This window comes from Ictidomys tridecemlineatus, chromosome 10, assembly GCF_052094955.1.
Source record: "Ictidomys tridecemlineatus isolate mIctTri1 chromosome 10, mIctTri1.hap1, whole genome shotgun sequence".
In the NCBI taxonomy this organism is placed as follows: domain Eukaryota; kingdom Metazoa; phylum Chordata; class Mammalia; order Rodentia; family Sciuridae; genus Ictidomys; species Ictidomys tridecemlineatus.
In genome coordinates this window covers 57,493,101-57,508,348 of record NC_135486.1, presented here as the reverse complement: position 1 = coordinate 57,508,348, position 15,248 = coordinate 57,493,101, and the positions used below count along the sequence as shown (strand labels likewise).

Here is a 15,248-nt window from a genome sequence, read left to right as displayed (position 1 = left end):
CTTTCTTCACACATAAACAGATTTTTTTCTTAAAATGTAAGCACCTTAGGAAAGTGTTTAGTAACTCCTGCTAAAACTTTTAAAGTGGAGATTTCTTTGGAAAGATTTGAAAAATTAAATGAAAAATAAGTCTGCTGATGATAACTTAATCTCCACCTCAATAAAATGGGGAAGAAGTTTTATATTTATCTTAATGACAGAATGCTTTGATATTGTTATTAATATTTCTATATATTACACTAAAACAGAACATAACATTAGTTGATTTTGAGAGTCAATACTTGAAATTTATAGTACAGCTATAAAACCAAACCAAATGCCCTCTTAAAAGTGCAAGAATCCCTGCTCTCTATCTCTTGGCCATACTAACTGCATCTGTCACTATGTCATTTTGGAAATTAACCTTTCTTACCGATATTGCAAGCACTGGCTTACAATTATTCCCATTCATTATATTTAGTAAGATGGCACTCACGGAGTGATTTATCATTTGTTGGTTGAAAAGGACTCTCTAACACTAATTTCAACCACTTATTAGAAGTTCACCTTCAGCAGAAAATTGGTCATTCCCATCACTGCATCAGTGCACCAAATGGAAGGACATTAATAGGCATGATAGAGAAAGGAAAAAGTGTACTATAAAACGCTAACTGTTCTGAATTCATAATTAAGGTGAGTACATATCGGCTCTTTTGAAAGATAAAGGCAGAGCAAACGTAATTTTCTCTTCTTTGTGTGATTACATAAATCATCGAATGACTAAGTAAATATGGTGCATATGATGAGACTGTACATTGGAACTCCTTTTAAGCTTTAATTGGGGATCACTAAAAAAGGTATGCCAGTGAAGTCCAAATGACCTGCACTTGAAAAAATAATGAAGTTCAAAATAAATGCTTTATTTGTCAAAAATGTTGTAGAGTAATTGGATATATTTTCACCTTCTTAAGTTTCCTGGGTGTTGATATTATTAATCTCACTGATTGTGGTTGGGTAAATTCCAAAGGTCTAATATTGAATACTTATGAGATGCTTACTTCTGTTTCAGGATCAAGTGTTATAGATATGTATCCTTTAACTAAGATGATACAGGATACAAAACAGGTTCCTCACACTCATGATCGAGAAATCAACGTCATACTTTATAACACATATTTTGCCCAAGTACTCACTATCTGTTCTGAATCCATAATTAAGGTGAGTACATATGGGCTTTTTCAATAGATAAAGGCAGAGCAAATGGAATTTTCTCTGCTTTGTGTGATTATATAAATCATTGCATGACTAAGTAAATGTTGTGGTGCATATGATGAGATTGCACATTGGAACTCCTTTTAAGCTTTAATGAATACATGAAAAACAAGCATTTTAAGCCAGCTCATATTTCTTGCTACCAAGTCACATGCTTATTTGAATAAATAAGGCTACTTTCACTATCATTTTAGAAATGTAAAAAGGAAATATAGCCCGATTCCATTTTTCCATTCACAATTGAACTGTGAGTAGACAGTGTATGCTGAGAAGGAGGGAAAGAAAATTGATATATGTTTGCTATGACCCCTATAGGAGGATGCCAAGAGCATATTGTCCGTGATTCATGAAAGTTCTCTGTGGACAGATGAAAACCCATTTTAATGAAGTTCAGCTCAGAGCTGAAGTGACTTCCCCCAGATAATATAGTTAGTAAACACGAGGACTGGGATATGAACCCAGGTTTACCTGCTGTAAATCCTCTTGACTTTTATGCTCCACCCCGGTAGCTCCACTGCTGCTGTGTGCAGAGGCTGGGATACCTGCCTGTGCTAACCATGTCTGTCAGTAATCACTGCTATTGCCTGGCATCAATAGCTAGAGTTTTTTGCAACAGGTATTTCACACATATTCTCTAAGAGGAGAGAGACACATGAACTGGTAAAATGCATTCCTCAAGAAACCCTTCAAATTCCCTCTCAATTTTTGATATTTTGTGCACATCTGCTGGAAATTTTCACACCAAATAAAGGAGCTCCTGAGCCCAGTTAGTTAATTATCACTTAAGATAATTTTAAAAGAAAGTAACTAGACAAAAAGTAAAACTAAGATCTATCCTGCTCTCCTACAATAATGGCCTCTTAAGGGGAAACTTTCCTCCCTGTGCAGTACAAAAGAGGGAAAAGGAATTCATCTAGGTAGTGTTTATACCTGATTGGGTGGAGAGGGACTGTACTTTAGGCTGGAGATGGATGACCTAAAAACCCATTCATGCAGTGACGGAGATTTCTCTTTTTCCTTTGAAGACCTTATCTATACCCAGGGACACTCAGAGGTCGAGAACATGAGCTGTAGGACCAGGGTGACTTTACTCAAATCCTGGCTGTACTACTTCTCAGCCAGCTGCCCTCCATTTTCTGGCTCTCAGATTATTTCATCAGTTACATCTCCTCGCATGGTCTCATCACTTAACTTTAACAGCTCTCTTTCCCTGGAGGAAAAATACAGTTTCCCATCTCTGACCTTTTGTACAGTTGCCCACCCCCCAAAAATCTCAAGTGTAATCACCTAGTAGTGCTAGCTAAATTTTGTAATTTAGTTGGAAGTCTAATTTACAAGGGGGAGAAATTCAGAAAGCAAGTCTACAAATATAGGTTTCTTGCTTCTTCTATGTTACCAAAGAGAGATAAAGATGAATTTTGACACATTTCTGGATTTTCTAATTACCTCCAGCCTAATTTCACAGATGGCCCCTTCTGAGTCTTGCCCTACCCTTCTCTCTCTTTGCTTCTCCCTCTAGGTTTGTGTCTCTAGTCAGAGAACTACTTAGAACAATTAGCGAGCTCTTGCCTTAGGACTCTCTCACATAGCAAGCTGTTCACATATTCTGTCCCATGATCCCTGGCTCATTTGTATGTATGTCATGGAAATACATTCAATTTGATCTTTTTGTCTGCCTTGCTTTTGTTACATCTTTATTTTGCTGCTAACCTTACTTCCCATTTACAGTAATGTGTCAATCAGCTATCTATCGCTATAACAAAATACCTGAAACAGCCAACTTATAAAGAGGGAAGGTTTATTTTGGCTCATGGTTTTGGAGGTTTCAGTACAATGGTAGGTTAGCCCCATTGCTTTTGGGACTGGGGTAAAGTAGCACAACATGGGAGGAGTGGAGTGCAAGGTAGAGTAAACTGCTCACCTCATGGACACCAAGAAGCAAAAGAGAGAACGAGGAGGATCCATGTCCTACAATCCATTTCAAGGCACATTCCCAAAGACTGAAAACCTCCCACTAGGGTCCTATTACCTCCCAATAACACCTAGCTGGGGACTAAGCCTTTAACAGATGGGCCTTTGGGGGAAACTGTAAACCCAAACTAAAGCAAGTAACAACTGACCACTTTCCCCACAGCCAGAGACTGCCTGGAATGGAAGCCGCTGGCTGCCTCTGCCACCTACATTTATAGCGGGCCTACTGCATGATAGCATAATAACATTTAAACAGCTCTGCGTTTATTCAGAGCAAACCAACGTCCTTTGATCAAACCAGCCCTTAGGGCAGAGGATTGGGAAAGGTTGGAGACAGGCAGAGTACAAATTTGGAGGCTGTCTTGAATATGGTAAAAATTTGTTAAGAATTGAAAAGCATATGTATTTATGTATGAGATTACTTGATTTTGTGGTTGTCATTATTTTCTGTAGGTATGGGAACTTGAGACTGGCCTCCAAATATACCAGATTCTAGACCCTCATGGCTTCAGTATTGAAGTGACTTCGGCAGCTGTTGACGAAAGTGGATATTTTTTTGCCACAGGAGCATATAATGGTCAGACTAATATCCAGAATATGGCCTCCCTGCTTAATGTCTTGAGAATTTGTGCTAGGAATGCAAGTTTGGGGGGGTTGAAGAAAGAACATGAATCAGGCTGGAACATGTAAACATGCCAGAGTTTGCTCTGCCTCAATGAACAATGATAGAGTGTCTTATGTGTAATAGACATGTCTTGATATTGATGTTAAAAATAATATTGCATTTGTATAGTGCTGTAACTAATTGCAAAAGTCTGTCACATACAGTATCTCATTTAATCTTTGGTAGGAAGTATCTGTGTTGCACTGACTCATTCTATCCTATTTTTGGGGTACCATCAGCTAAAAACCAGACATTAGATCCAATTTTTTGGACCAGAAAATATCCAGCTAACCTTGACATAGCATGCCTAGAATTTTATATTGAACTTGTTTCTATGTCTAAACTCCTTAAGGGCATATACCATGTCAAACTTAGGAAAATGTCAGGCTCCAGATGTGAAATTTTATTTTGTGTTTCTCAAGCTGTGGAGCACTGCATAGAATTTCTAGGAACTAGAAAGCTACTGACTGCCCAAACTTTCATCTTACCTTGTTCTGAATTCCCACAAAAGTGTGCTTTATGTGCATGGCCAACTGAATGTGCAACTCAGAATATGTTGATTCTAGGGATATATTTACTAAACAATTGCTTATTTACAAGCCAATTGATGGAATCTAAGTAAGTAATCTAATGGAAAAGTTTGATTTTTGAAAGTGAGCAGAAGATAATGCAGCATGAAATAACAATCATTAATACGGAGACAAAAGGTATGAATAAATGCAACTGGTTTTCATATGGAACAGTACATAAGAAAGCAGTGTGAATAAGCCATAAGCTTACCCTACATACATAGAAAACTTGGTAATAATAGAAATTCTGAATGACATACACAATTATTATCAGGTATAAGGATCAAGCAACTCAATATCTGATGGAGAGTCATAGTATTTTCATGCACCCACGTTCATTAGTCCTATAATGCCACCCCTGACCAGCATCTGAACTAGGATTGCGCCTGTGAATTTGCAGGGATATAAAATAAAGCACAGACACAATTTACCTTTACACAAGCTTCAGGACGGCTTCCCTAGCCCTCCTTCTAACCATAGTAGGGCAGAAGGGGAAGGACTACAAGGGAACAGGTTAGTGTAACTCAACCTTAGGGGCACACCCACAAAGAAGACCTCCTTGCTATCGAAGCCAGTCTCCGACCAAGCCACAAGAAATGTAGTGGTTGGTCAGAATCTGACACATCAGGACTGCAGGGCGTAGTCAATTCAGTGTGGCTCCCCACACTGTAATCTAAGATTCTTTTAAATATTGGCAATTTCTATTTCACAGAGGTATGTTAATTAAATTGACAAGGATTCTCCATCTAGGACAACTCAGAAAGTAGGATTCTTTGACTTTCTATGGACTTCTGCCCCCGAGCCATCAGTTGCTTCTCACTATTGCCCCAACCACCACTTAGGAAGAGTTGTACCTCTGCCTGCTCTCTGCATCCCTAAATCTGATGGCTCATATCCCAAAGTAGAAGGAAATCTGGGCCATAGGACTGGGGTCTGCCTAAGCCAGGAATGAAGGAGAACATGATAAGTCCTTAATTGTTTGTATGACCATTTTCCTATGAAACCATAAACTCCTCAAGGACAAGAACAACGACTATTCACTTTATATCCAAAGTTCCTGCCACAGTACAGGGCCTGTAGGGAAGCACTTAATCAGTGTTCAATGTTGTTAGTGAACAAATGATAGGGTTTGAGTATCACTGATTGGGGAAGGAAAATAGCACAGGGAAAACCTTCTGGATGTCCAAGAGGATTACAGCCGAGGGATAAGAGCTAGAGGGATAGGGAGAGGTGATAGGATTAAAGGAAGGGAGGAAAAGTGTTAAGAAGGCAAGTCCAATGGACTTTAAACTGTGGTGACCACCGTGAGAGCCCATTAGGAAGATAATTTGCTACTTGTAATAAATTAGAAATAGGCATTCAACACGACACTGATTATCATCCCTCTGGCTCCTTCATCCCTAAATCAAATGAACAAAGCTGATCATACAGAAACTGAGCTGATATAACAAAATCCCATAGAATGGCTTGTAAATATCAGAAATTTATTTCTCACAATTCCAAGATCAAGGTGAAGACCCACTTCCTGATTCATAGATGCTGCCTTTTTGTTACCAACATGGTGGAAGGGATGAGGGAGCTTTCTCTAAGATCCTTTTTTTTATAAGGGTACTAATCTCATTCTTGAGGACTCCACCTTCATGACCTAATCACCACCAAATACTATTACATTGAGAATTAGGTTTTAACCAAATGTATTTCAAATGTAAAGGGGAAAAAGTCAACGTTCCTTTTTTTTTTTATTTCCCATGTAACAAACAGATCTAAGCTCGATAGTTTCTTATCTGCTGGAATTCCCTCAAACCTTTTATTAATCAATAGGAACTAACATCCTAAAACATGTTAGTACCTTAGGAAATGTGACAGATTATTGTAATTCTCTAACTATTAATAATAATTGTGGTGTGATAGTTCAAATGCCTGTATGGGGGCCAGGGTAGCAAAAAGTCCTGGGAGATGGGCCCTGCCTGCCCTGCTTTGAGAGGCATAACAGCAGGGTTGGGTGAATTGGTATGACTGGAAAACAAGTACTTGCAAAATGGCAGCTGAATTAAAGTAAAAAAAAAAAAACTGGATATTTGTGGTGTCTGTCATTAACTGTCACTGGTTTGTAATTTTCTCCAATAAGATTTGGAAAATTGGATGTGACCTCCTTCTACGTGTTAATGTTGGAAATGAGTGACAGTTATAATTTCATAAGTGCAATGTTAACCCAAGGTTATTGGAGAAAATTTTATGATCAGTGCATACCATCTGATTGTATGCACAATAAAAAAAAATGTTTTCACCACACGTAGAACTATGAAAAATGACATGTATCCTAGCTGACACCAGATGTTTCAAAAAAAAAAAAAAACAAGGAGACTAAATTAGGCCATTGCTGTAATAACCCCTTTAATATGGTGTGGGGAAGAGGGTAGTTGTTAAAAAATTGCTTTCTAATATCTTTAGTATTCCATGGTTCCATTTACAGAAGTTCAAAAATAGGCAAAACTATTCTATGATGATAGAAAAAACTAATAGTAGCTGCCTACAAGGTAAGGATTAATTGCAAAGCATAGGGAATATTTTCCTTGGCAGATGGAATGTTCCATTTTATAGTTTAGACATTAGATTCATGAGGGATATATTTGTCAAAACTCCTAAAATTATATTTTTATGGTATGTGAATTTCATTGTATGTAAATTTTACCACAATGAAAAGTCATAACATAAAAAAAAAAGCACAGGGAGAATCAACAGAAAAGAAAGAAAACTCAACAGAAAGGAAACTCAAATATAAGAGTCTAAGGGTTTCCACAGAAAACAGCTTTCTGTTTCTGTAACAAACACCTGAAATAATTAACCTATATGGAGGAAAGTTTTGTTTTGGCTTGTAGTTTTGGAGACTTCAGTCCATGGTTGCTCGATTGGGACTGTGGTGAACGAGCTGACATCATGGCAGGAACATGTGTTAGAGGAAAGCTGTTCACCTCATGGCATCCAGGAAGAGAAAAAGAGAGATCAAAAGGGTCCAGAGTCCCACAGTCTCCCTCAATGGCATCCTTCAGTGACCTATCTTCCTTTCCCCAGATCCCATCTCCTGAAGGTTCCACCACTTCCCAGTAGCATAGTTGGAGATCAAGTCTTCAACACATGGGCCTTCGGGGCGGGGGGCACTTCTCCAAACCATAATAAAAACTGTCATAAATTTAGAGACTCTGCCATATCCTATTGGGGTTTTATCAGCCTGTGACAAATCAAGGCATACAGAAATATATTTCATACATAGCAAGCCTGGGGAGCTTCACTTATCAATCTTAGTAAGAAATAAATGTAGGATAAATTGTTGGCAGACAGCTTTCAATCAGATCAGCTTGCTCTGAGTTAAAAGCCAAGCTTTCCACAAATTATGTTATTCATGGAGTCTTTTCCTTGTGTGCTCAGGGACAGTTAAAATCTGGGACTTCGGCAGTGGGCAAGAGATGAAAGCGTTGCCAGAAGGGAAAGACTGGAAAGAGGAAGAGCATTGGATGAAACGCCTGATTTTTCTCAAAACTCAGGAAAAACGCCAGTACTTGATCCTTGCCTTGGAGCTCAGTGGAACTATCAAAATGATCCAGGTTTATAGTTATATTTTTGTATTTGTGCTATAGGTGATCTTCTTGGGAAAACCAAAGTACGTAGTGAATAATATCATGTAATTCCTCCCTGGTCAGCCAACTGAATATAGTGTTAATCCATCAGACTTTCTGTGAGACTGCTAATTAACTGTGTCCAGGTCCAAGCAAAAAAGCAGAAAGAACAGCTGTCCAGGCACAGCATCCTGTCCATCAAGCTTCTGCTGCAGAGTTAGTCATGGTCCTCTAAAGCCAGTATCAGGAAGGTTAAATTTACATACAGCTACCCACCTCTGACATTGCTTATATCCTCTTTTGGGAATAATTCATTGCTCCTGGAACTGCTCCTCAGCAGGCTGTGTCCCTTATAACCCATAATGCATTCAGAGATGCTCAAGTCACTTTTTCCATTTGTCACCAAAATTGCTTTGTTTATTTTAAGGTTAATGATGCAATCTGCTCAGGGCTGTTTTGGGAGAATTGAGATAGGCTAATTTATTTTTCCTGTGACTCTATTACCACCTAGGATTACTAATGCCTTCTTCACATTTAAAATGAAGGCTACATCATTTATCCTTGCTGAGTGGATCTTACCCTGTCAGTTAGAATTCAAGGACTCATTGCCTTTATTATTTTCTTTTTGGAAGCTAAGATCACACAAGTCTTGAATAGGAAAGCAATCATGCAGTAGCAACATTGATTAAGATGACTAATAATCTTTTGGCTGGGGCAAGGAATAAAGCAGTTCCCTGATTCAATACTCTTCCTTTGTCGTCTTCACAATCCAAAATGGTACTGTAGAAAGGAATTTCTTAGTAACATACTCTAAAGCACAAGGATATGTCAACTTTATTTTGAATAATACAGTTGATCAATTATTAAAACAAATAGTCTTCAGGATACTCTTCTCCTGCCTGTTGTCACAAAGATTCCCCTTTCAAGAGCTTCAAAATATATATAGTACTCTGCCCACATCAAAATTGTTTGGGGTTCTACTGTACCATTTTTCACTTTGATTATTCTGACTCTTCATTCAGAACCTATAGATTAAGCTTGATAAGGACTGAACATGTACATGTAGAAATATCAGGACATTTGACTAACACCATGTTCAGTTTACTGGTTATTCTTGGTTGGAGGGAGAAAAGAAAGAGGAACTATATTAGCAAGCGATACACAGGGCTTAATATTTGATAAAGCTGGATGATGGATATAGCAGTATATGTTTTATTTTTCATTATTTAAAGTAGCTCAAAGTAAAACCAATTAACTAAACTTTCTATGTCCTCCCTGAATTTCTACTAAAGGGTAGGGAAGATGATGTTTTCCTTGTGGTGATATGGGAGCTACCTGATCCTATGCCTCACCTACATGATGGAAACCACATTATACATCTGAAGACCTTATCTAAAAATAGAAACATGGATATTCCTTTCCCAGATGTTGAGTTAGTTGTTCAGAGAAAATTTTCTCAACATACTAAAGTAAGTTTCAAGTTTTAACATTTTTTTAGTTTTTACTTTTTGTTATGGAAAATCATAAATAGTATATATACAAAAGTCCATAAGATAATACAATGAACTTCTATGTACTATTGCTCAGCTCAAATATTTTCTGTGAATGGCCATTTTTTTCTTTAATCTTGCCAATCTTCCTATGATCATCACCTACAGATTTTAAAACCAATTCCAGACATTATGTCATTTTACCCCTAAATGTTTCAGTTATCTGTTTCTAAACAATGACTCTTTCAAAAATTACAATACCACTATTTTCTAAACTAATTTACAAAAGGTCTTTAAAATCTTCACATATTCTTTTGGTAATCAAATTTCCCACATGTCCTCATAAATTCTTTTTTATTTTACTTTGTTTTAAAGTAAACAAGGTTCAAAACAAGGCACCTCAGTTTCATTTGGTTGAGAATCTATTTAATAACTTTTTTTTTCCAGTACAGGGGATGGAACCCAGGGGTACTTACCCACTGACTACAATCCCCAGCTTTTTTCTTTATTTTTTATTTTGACACAGGGTCTTGATAAGTTGCTTAGGGCCTTTCTTGCTAAGTTAGTTGCTGGCTTTTAACTTTTTCTCATCCTGCCTTGACCTACCAAACTGCTGGGATTACAGGTGTGCACCACCACACCCAGTTTAAATATGTTTTAATATATAAATGCCTTTTGGTTTTTCTTTTTTCTCCCCTAATAATTTGTTTTCATATTTTCTCACTTTCTGGTTTTTTCTGGTTGCATCCTTATGATATTGTTTTAAGTTCTGAACTTCCTGCAATCTGGGAATTAAAATTGGTTAATTTCATATGACTTTGTTTTTTTTTTCTTTAACAAATCTCTATGGAGTATGTTGTGATGATGATATTATTCCATCAAGATTGACAGAACTACTGGTTGTCTTTGTGTCAGAATCCATTGATGATCATTACCTAGGGCTATTATCTCATTTCCAGTTGCCTCTCTGCCCTTAGGCTTTCTTTATTACTGAAATGTGTATTTAAAGAAAAACCCTCCCTCATCACATATTTGATTATAGTGAAGATGCAATTCATACAGGAAAGCAAATTAACTCTTTCTCTGTATTTTTTTAGTATTCAAAATAAGGAGTGGGTTTCCTAGCATCTTCTGAAGTTGGCCAGTGAATTTTATTTGCTTAATATCATTGTCAGCTCACAAGTTTAAATGTTTTTGATGTGTTTCAGTTAGACACACTTACTATTATTAATGCCCAGATTGTCCTATTTCAACATGGTTGGAGCTTTGGATCATGTCTGGATTTCTTTTGACATGATCCCAGAAGTTCTGGATAGCTTCCAGGTATGAGAAGATAATCCAGGCTCATCCGTGTATCTCTTGTTCCAGATCTATAAGCTACTCCAAGAAGCCTTTCTTCTTTTTTAGTGGGAAATAGTATTAAAAAATCATAGTCTGGAATTAGAGATGTCTTTTACCACTAGTCTGATTCTTGCTTTTATAACTTTTCAAAGGTCTTCAGCTTTTTATTGGACAGAGCAAAGAAAAACCTTTTAAGAGAAAATACATCATGAGCTCAAACTGATCTTTCCAATTCAAGTTGAAGAATAGATTGTTTTGGCTATTTTTATTTTATATCTCTGTTACACTGGAAATCTTTGTTGCTAATGACATTCATGTAATTACATATTTGCTTTATCCTATTGTTTATATACCATACTTTATATACTATATAATGCTTTTTATGTCATATTTCATTGTTATTGTATTTTGTGTTACATTTTAGTTTCAGAAAAGCAATAAAATTATTAGAAATTTGATAGATTGAAAAATTTAAGATCTTCCTTTTTGAGTTCTTTTTGTCCTAAGGGTAGATATAATTTGAAATGTACTGTGTTTTTAAATTATTTGAAATGATTCCTTGTGCTACTAACACTGCAAACAGTTAAATTTACTTTTCTCGTTTCTTTTTAATGTATTGCTTTATTTTTTCAGTATTGAAAATTGAACCCAGGAGCACTCTGTCACTCAGTTATATCCTCAGTTCTTTCGATTTAATTTTTTAAAATTTGAAACAGGATCTTGGGACATTGCTAAGTTGTTAAGGTTCTTGGTAAATTGCTGAAGCTGACTTCAACTTGCAGTACTCCTTCCTCAGACTCCCAAGTTGCTTTTTAAAGTTAACTTTTCTTATTATTATGTAAAACATTTAAATAGTTCCAAAATCAAATCTATGAAACAACTTGTATTCCAAGATAAAAAACAAGGTCTGATCTAACTTCTATGTCCTTCCACCCTACTATTCCCTCCCTAACCTATATTATTAGCTTTTTGTTTTTAATTTAATGTTATTTTTTTAATATAACCAATATTTATCCATACTTGGTTCTCTACCATCCTTTATTAGGAAAATAATAGAACAATATATATATATATATATTCATATTCCTTTGTTTTAGTTTATTAGTTTATTTTATTTAGTTTTATTTTATTTTGGAGATTATTATAAACTCTATTTAGGAATCTTGGTCTTTGTTTTTTTAAAAAATTATGGTAAAATGCATATAACATGAAATATAACATGAAGAAAAATCACATCTTGACATATTTTATATGCACTTATTTTGTATATAGTGAGTAAACTTTATATATATATATATTTATAAAATAATCTGATATTTTTTCCTTATTTATAATTTAAAATAGCATTAAAAAGGGCAACAACATATATATGTGTGTGTGTGTGTGTACACACACACACACACATACATGGACCAATTGTTTATATCTTCTGCCCATTTTTCTATCTAAATTGCTTCTTTTCTTCTGATGTAAAAGCTTTTCATTTAATAGAAATTATATATAACATGTGTGTGTATGTATGTGTATTATCCCATGTATAAATCATTAGGGATATATATTATGGATACTAGTCCTTTGCAATGTAAGTTCCAAATGTCTTTCCAGTTTCTTATTAGAGTGTATGTTTTGTGTATGATAATTTTTGCCAAGGCAATACTAACTTTTAGGAAGCTAGGTAAAGATGAGTTTCTTGTATCAGGAAGTACTTAAAACAATTGTAAGTGTTCTTCACTATAGAATCCTGTCTGTGTGTCTGTCTGTCTATCTATCTCTCAATCTATCATTTCCATCATGTATATCATCTGTCTGTTTATCTACCTATTTAAACTAATCTTTCTAAAAGTAGCAAGGTCATGGAAAGAATGGATGAATTCTAGATAGGATAGAGGGGTGGGAGGGAAAGAGAGGGGGCAGGGGGTTAGCAAGGATGGTGGAATGTGATAGACATAACTATCCAAAGTATATGTATAAAGACATGAATAGGTGTCAAAATACTTTATATACAACCAGAGATATGAAAAATTGCGCTGTATATGTGAAATAATTGTAATGCATTCCACTGTCATTTATTTTGTTAAAAAATCAATAAAAAATAAAAATAGCAAAGTCTTTTAAATTCTCCTGGATTTTAATAGGAAGTAAGTTTGGGACCATATCAAAAGATCATGAAATGGTAATTCACTTTTTTTGGCCAATTATTATTTTTATACCATATATTTTCATCTAGATTTTTTTCAATTTTGACAAAACTTTATTTTTATACTTTTCAAAAGTTTCATTCCTTTTAAACTTCTCATCCTGCTCTGTGGCATCATATGGTTAATTATAAAGGCCCTGTTTTGTTTTGTTGCCCTTTTTAATGCTGTTTTAAAATATAAATAAGAAAAGAATATCATCAGACTGTTTTTCTCAAGATAGTCTAATACCAAAATTGTAAGCATAATGAAAGGAACCAGTCTTATTTTCCCTAACCCAGGAGGAAAAAACATGTTTATCCTAACATGTACTTAATGATAGACCTTCAAGTTATAGAGCCAGAATGCTTACCCTGGGATTCAGGAGCTTCCTGGCCATGGGTAGACTTCTGGGAGTCTAAAAAGCCTGTGAAATTGTCTGCAAATTCTTTTCTCAGGAGTGCAAGGTTCATAGCTGTTTTCCCCCAACATTTTAATACAAAAAATTTCAAATATAAAATCATCTCAGTGAACACCTCTATATTATTTCACTTAAATTTAACCATTAACATTTTACAATATCCGTGATTCCTTCAGGCCATCTTATTTTAAAAATATATTTTGAAGAAAAGATGAAGGCAAAGGTACATATAACCCCTAAACACTTTGGCATGTGCATCATTAGCTGGAGTTCACTATTTACACATTTGTTTTTAGTGAAATTTACCTAAGAGAAAATGCACAAAATTTAAGCATCTATTCAATAAGTTTAAAGAGAAATACGTACAACCCAAATCCTTATCAAGATAAAGAACATTACTACTATCCCATAAAGCTCCTCCATGTCCCTGCCTACTCAGAATCTGCCTCTCACCCTGAGGAAACCACTGCTCCAATTTTTTTCACCATAAATCTGTTTTTCCAAATGCAACGTAAGCATAATCCTATAGTTTATATGTAAGGTTTCTTTCATTTAGCATAATGTTTTTGAGGTATGCCTGTATCACTGCATGTATCAGTAACTCTTCCCTTTTTATGGTGAGTAAAATTCCACCTTGACTTTTTAAGATTCTTGAAGTGTTGTGATCAAGAAAAGGTTTATAACTACTAACTAGAGTTCAAATGCATTTCAAAATATCTCAGAAGTGGATGAATGTATTGAATTTGACAACTTCTTAAAATCCCTTTAGAAAGAGATTTTATGAGGTGTTTGTATCTCCTCAAACAGGCAGATGCATATGTGCATACCTGAGCTATGAAGTGTCCAGGGCAGATGCTGGAGGTTGATGGATGGAGAAGCAAGAAAACTGTCCCTTTGTTTCTATAAAAATTTAGACCAGAGGGGAGAAATGCTGGGGAGCAATATTGGCCAAATTCTATTGTTATATTGTGTGCATGTACAAATATGTAACACCAAATCTCACCGTTCTGTGCATCTATAATGCACCAATAAAAATGTAGGGAAGATAGAAAAAGAATCAAAATTTTTAAAATTGATTTTTTTAAAGTAAGAATCTTAATTAGCCTCATTTATTTAATATTAGCTGAAGCCACTCATATTTTTCAGCTTTTACAGGGATAAATGGTCAGTCAATAAAAACTGCATGCTATAAAATAAGAAATTGATGGTAATCATAAGTTTTCCCTGCTACCATTAGTGAATAAACTGTAACATAATTTAAGAGAGAATAATATATCTTGTTTTATAGAACTGAAATATTATAGGACAAAAAGATATGATTTTTCTTCATAATGAAATAAAAGTCAGGATAGTACTGCAATTTGAATTCCAGCCATTGCTCGTTTAAATAACTAGGTTTTGTTATCTAAAAGGTCTTTGAAATTAATACATATAGTGCCTAGATCATAATATCATTATCAAAAAATGTGTGCAAAAAAAATAGAACAAAATGTGCCTCCACATAAAGTAATTTTATCCCACTTCTTCTTCCAATGCTATGGATCACTGAAAACACTAGGTTCAATCATATGTAATTGATGTATGAGACATTGTTTATAGCTAATAAAAACACAATGAAGATCAATGTACAATAAGTCAGAACCAAAGGAGATGGCAAGTAATTGCATAGGTAAAGAAAACAATTACCTTGAAAAAAGTATTGTATTGTATAAATTATATAATAAATTGTTGAAGTACAATGGAAGTACCTCCT

At 35.2% G+C, this 15,248-nt stretch overlaps 1 protein-coding gene across 1 annotated transcript in view; it reads left to right on the top strand.

Annotated features, from left to right (window-relative positions):
* Nucleotides 1-15,248, top strand: part of Wdr64 (WD repeat domain 64) — a 141,194-nt gene that overhangs the window by 85,202 nt on the left and 40,744 nt on the right. The window contains exons 12-15 of the mRNA XM_078022992.1: nt 1,049-1,197; nt 3,676-3,799; nt 7,882-8,057; nt 9,362-9,538. Of these exons, the coding sequence (XP_077879118.1) occupies nt 1,049-1,197; nt 3,676-3,799; nt 7,882-8,057; nt 9,362-9,538 (626 nt within the window). The remainder of the gene's footprint in view (nt 1-1,048; nt 1,198-3,675; nt 3,800-7,881; nt 8,058-9,361; nt 9,539-15,248) is intronic.